Here is a 5457-nt window from a genome sequence, read left to right as displayed (position 1 = left end):
ATGTTTAATGAGAACTTTTACTTGTCCATTTACACATAGTGGAATCCCTCTATCCTTTGGTTTTCATTTTAAAGAGCAAAGATGTTACTACTAAAATGACAATCACTATTGTGTCCATACCACTAATTTAAAATAACCTAATCTGGGCACAGTGGCTCACATCCATAATGCTAACACTCTATAAGACTGAAGCAGGATCACTTAAGGTCAGGAGTGTGAGACCAGCCTCAACAATAGCAAGACTCCATCTCTACAAAAAAATAGAAAAGGCCAGGCACAGTGGCTCAAGCCAATAATCCTAGCACTCCAGGAGGCCGAAGAACATGGATTGCTTGTGCTCAGGAGTTGGAGACCAGTCTGAGCAAGAGTGAGACCCTTTCTCTGCTAAAAATGGAAAAAACTAGCCGGGCATGGTGGTGCATGCCTGTAGTCCCAGCTACTTGGGAGGCTGAGGCAAGAGAATCCCTCCTGAGAGTTTGAGGTTGCTTGAGCCATGATGATACTATGGCACTCTAGCCAGGGTAACAGAGACACAGACTCAGTCTCCAAAAAAAAAAAAAGAAAGAAAAGAAAAAGAAAAAGGCGGCGCCTGTGGCTCACTGGGTAGGGCACTGACTCCATATACCAAGGATGGCAGGTTCAAACCCAGCCCCAGCCAAACTGCAACAAAAACATAGCTGGGCTTTGTGGCGGGTGCCTGTAGTCCCAGCTACTCCGGAGGCTGAGGCAAGAGAATCGCCTAAGCCCAGGAGTTGGAGGTTGCTATGAGCTGTGTGATGCGACAGCACTCTGAGGGTGATAAAGTGAGACTCTGTCTCTACAAAAAAAAAAAAAGAAAAGAAAGAAAGAAAAAGAAAAATTAGCCAGGTGTGGTCGCACCCACCATAGTCCCAGGTACTCAGGAGGCTGAGGTAGGTTCCTAGAATCATTTGAGCTCAGAGCCTAAGGTTGTAGTGAGCAATGAAGATGCCACTACACTCTTTCCTAGGCAACAGCACATGACCCTATCACAAAAATAAATAAAATAAACTCTATGTACTGTAAATTAAATTAAAAACTACCATAAATAAACTGATTAGCTGTAATTTTACTTTTAAAGCAAAAAAACCACTCTCATGCCAACAAGCTATGGTTAGAAAAAAGGAAAACAGAAATTAGACATTAGCAAACAAAAAGATCAGATAAGACAAGATACTGTTAAAAAGCAATCCACATACCATCCCAGGTATCTCCACCACCTAAATAAAAGTATAAGATATAAACATAAAAAAACAACAAAAAGTTTAGCTAAACTAGTCATGTATACAAAAGAGCAAATAAAGATGTCTATGCCAGGATTAGCAAATAAACAGAACCTAATACACATGTAACCTAGATGATCACAAATACATAAAATAACTAAGAAAATCTGTCAAAAGAGGCAACCATAAAGAATGAAAAAATAAACATTAACATCCAGAAACTTTTTGTTAACTAGGAGACTTGTATAAATAAAAAGCACATTTCACAAAAGATATTTGGTTTTGCACATTTCACAAAAGATATTTGGTTTTAAGTACAGTTAATGAACCTGGAATAAGAAAAAGTAATTACTCTGTTCAGATAGGTACAAATGTATAGAATTAAAATTAGCTCTTCGAATGTGATATAATCTGAATGTTCACCTCACCTTCTGTTTCCATGTCTTGCCCTTTTGGAGCCTCCCCAATATCAATGGTGAACATCACTATCTTTGGAGTCATGGTGGACATCCTGTTACTAAAACAAAACTTATACGTTCCATCCATGTGAGCAGCAAATGTGTATTTCCCACTGGACTCTCGGTCTCCTTTATAAATTCCTTTATTATCAGGTCCTGTAATCTGGAGGCAGGAAAGAAATACATAAAATGTCACAGAAGATCTAAAATCATAAACTTTAGGGCAGGGCCTGTGGCTCAGTGGGTAGGGCGCTGGCCCCATATAACAAGGGTGGCAGGTTCAAACCTGGCCCTGGCCAAACTGCAACAAAAAAATAGCCAGGTATTGTGGCAGGCGCCTGTAGTCCCAGTTACTCAGGAGGCTGAGGCAAGAGAATAGCCTAAGCCCAGGAGTTGGAGGTTGCTGTGAGCTGTGTGACACCACAGCACTCTACTGAGGGAAATAAAGTGAGACTCTGTTTCTACAAAAAAATAAATAAATAAATAAACTTTATATATAAGTAATGTCCATGGCAGTAGGAAATTCACTAAGTCTATGTAACTTTCACTTAGCTTCATGTCAGTGAGTAACCACATAAGAAAACAAGGGTGGACTAGATGGCTCTCCACAGCAGTGTTCAGTTCTGATTACCTTTATGTCTTATTTATCCGATTTAAACTTAAATCCCTCAAAAACTGAAACCACACCTTACACATAGTCTCCAACTGACCTAATACTACCAGCAAACGTGCTAACATGGCTGATGTCAAAACTTCAGAAAAAAATAAAACTCTTTAAAATAAAGATTTTTCTATAAGGTCACATTTCAAGTTTTTCCCAATTACTGCCAAATAGTAAAGGAATTGCTGTATTTCAGATATCTAAGGCTTAAATGAAAGGACTAAACTGAAAATTAGGAGACCCAAATTCTCATTCCAGTTTACTACAAATCAGATGTCAGGTTGTGATCAAATCAGTTCCTCTTTTAAGCCCCTGTCACCTGTAAAACTTGGAAGACTGAAATAGGTGTCATTTAAGTTTTCAGCTAATTCCAACTCTCTCCCTTCCATTATTATCTTATTTTTGGATTTTACTTGTAGCGCGTAACTTAATACATACACTGTCAAATGGAAAATCCATAGACCCAATTAGTTATACTAGCAGGGGAATTAAAATACTAACTTGGCTTCCTAAAAAAATCAGCAACAAACCATTTTTTTAGTTTGAAATAAGGTATGGGTGAAGATCAAGTGACTGTTTCTTAATTTCTTGTTTCTCCAGATATTTCACTGCCACCCTTACTCCTAAAATGTATGACTCAACTCCACGGCTCTCCCAAGCGGGGGGACTAAAGGAGGCACCTGGACCCTTGCGTAAAAGTGAGTAGAACATTAAGGTTCCTTCCATGAAAAATAAAAAAACACAACGCAAAAGTCTGCCTAGCATGCCTCAAAAACTTTACATGTACTTTTCAAAAGTTTCCACGCCACGTTGCAACATTAGTCCGTGACACGAAGAACAGCAGCTGTTGACTGGATCGAGACCTGCCACCAGCTAACCGCGACCGAGAAGCGCCTTCGGAGCTGATACGCGGCGCCTAGTTGACAAAGCTCGGCGAGAGGTTCCACGGGAACCAGTCGTTCAAGATGGGAACCCAAGGCACCTAAGCAACAGCTCCGTATCCCAATGGGATCCTGGAGCCCGGAATCCAGGCAGACGGCGGGAAAAAAGGCCGTAAGGGTGTTGCCGAAGAGGGAGTGTGGGTGGCGGCCTGGGTTCCTCCAGGACTCGGACAGCGACCTCTAGGCCCGCTTCCCCGGCAGGCCACGCGCGGACCCCAGGCGCCACCAACCCCCAAGTGGCCGCGCGACCCCTCCTCGGCCGCGGGCAGCGCGCCCGCACCTCCACGTCGATGTCCAGGAAGCCGCCCTCAGCCACCTCGAAGATGAGGCCCATCTTGGTGCCCGAGGTGACCCGCTCAAAGAAGCACTCCTCGGCATGCGCGTCGATGCTGACGAAGTAGCCTGAGGCCGTGGCCAGAAGAGCGGCCAGAAGCACCAGTAGTTCAGCAAGCGTCACCATGGTGGGGCTGGGGCCGAAGCCAGGACCCAGACTGCGGCCACCAGAGTAGCCGCCACCGCCGCCGCCGCCCCGGAGCCTTCTCAGCCGCCACCGCCTCAGCTCCGCCCCTTCCGGCTGCGCCACCCGAGGGGACTGATGCGGGCGCCACGGATTGGTGGGCGCCGGCCGATGCCACGTAACGGACGCACGGCGGCCGCCGAGGGACATGACGGTTTCGCGCGGCCCAAGCCTGGACGGTGGCTCCAGTGGAACAAACATCCTGTTCCCAGCCCTTTGGTGCTCAAAGTAAAGTTCTTGAGGCTCTCCCAAGAAAGTCACAGCGTCCAGAAGCCTTCCCTGGCCAACCTAATGCCCTCTTAAGATTGTCCAGGAAAGTGGTAAAAGAGTTAGACGCAGCCAAGTGAGGGACCGTCAGGCGGGAGTCGAAGCCAAGGGTTTTGAGGTTTAATGATATGCTAGTTTCTTCCTGTCCCTCTGGGAAACCACCTGGGGTGCTGGAAATGCCCTGTATCATCACCTGAGTGGTGGATACATAGGTGTTGACATTTTTTTTAATTTTTAAGACAGTCTCACTTTATTGCCCTCGGTAGAGTGCTGTGGCGTCACAGCTCACAGCAACCTCAAACTCCTGGGCTTAAGCGATTCTCTTGCCTCAGCCTCCCAGTAACTGGGACTACAGGCGCCTGCCACAATGCCCGGCTATTTTTTTGTTGCAGTTGGCCTGGGCTGGGTTCTAACCCGCCAGCCTCAGTGTATGTGGCTGGTGCCGTAACCAATGTGTTACAGGCGCCGAGCTGACTTTTTTTTTTTTTTAAATCAAGATGTTATATACTTAAAACTAATGCACCTTATTTTAACATATGTATGTAAGATCCTAAATACAAAGAATAATTACCTTTTCAAATTCCTCAAAATTCGAATTCTCCCAGATTCCCAAAGTCTTGTTGCCTTTCCATATCCTTACCCCTTGGCAGCTGCTAAAATTGTATTTTTTTTTTTTTTGAGACAAGAGTCTCACTATGTCGCCCTTGGTAGAGTACTGTTGCGTCATAGCTCACAGCAACCTCAAACTCTTGGGCTTAAGCGATTCTCTTGCCTCAGCCTCCCAAGTAGGTGGGACTACAGGCGCTGGCCACAACGCTTGCTATTTTTTTGTTGTAGTTGTCATTGTTGTTTAGCTGGCCCGGTCCGGTTCGAACCGGCCAGCCTCGGTGTATGTGGCTGGTACCTTAACCACTGTGCAACGGGCGCCAAGCCCGCTAAAATTGTCTATTCGCTGTTTGCCTCTGGGCATACTCCTACTGATCTCTCAAAACTCAAATGCCAAAAAAAAAAAAAAAAAAACCTCAAACGTCACTCCGTATCTTCTCTGAGATGTTCCTAGACATCCTTCTGCTTAATACTAGTCCCTTCCTCTGTGCTTGTTCCTTCTGAATTAGTTATTTACTAGTCTGCATCACTCATAAGGCACCAGCCTTGTCATACGTTCGCTGTCCTCTCAGGCCCTACCACAAGGTCACAAAAGACCTCACTTATTACATGTTAGTTGAGTTCACTGAACTAATATGCGAATGAGGAACCCGAGTTGTTACTCCTCTTTTACACAAAGTTGCGTGACCTTGATTATTTTCTGTCACCGCTTTGGCCTCATTTTCGTGATGGGCAAAAGAGAGATGACACATCACACACCTTCAAA

The 5457-nt window shown here is 44.9% G+C and overlaps 1 protein-coding gene across 1 annotated transcript in view; it reads right to left on the bottom strand.

Moving 5' to 3' along the window:
* Nucleotides 1-3879, bottom strand: part of TMED2 (transmembrane p24 trafficking protein 2) — a 14850-nt gene extending 10971 nt beyond the window's left edge. The window contains exons 1-2 of the mRNA XM_003796027.2: nucleotides 3582-3879; nucleotides 1670-1862 (exon numbers count right to left, since the gene is read on the bottom strand). Coding sequence (XP_003796075.1) covers nucleotides 1670-1862; nucleotides 3582-3761 — 373 coding nt within the window. The 5' untranslated portion in view covers nucleotides 3762-3879. The remainder of the gene's footprint in view (nucleotides 1-1669; nucleotides 1863-3581) is intronic.
* Between the last annotated feature and the right edge of the window lie 1578 nt (nucleotides 3880-5457).

Source organism: Otolemur garnettii, unplaced genomic scaffold, assembly GCF_000181295.1.
Source record: "Otolemur garnettii isolate 467f Iridium unplaced genomic scaffold, OtoGar3 scaffold00099, whole genome shotgun sequence".
Classification (NCBI taxonomy): Eukaryota; Metazoa; Chordata; class Mammalia; order Primates; family Galagidae; genus Otolemur; species Otolemur garnettii.
The sequence above is the reverse complement of the archived record's forward strand: the minus strand, read 5'-3'. Positions and strand labels throughout refer to the sequence as shown.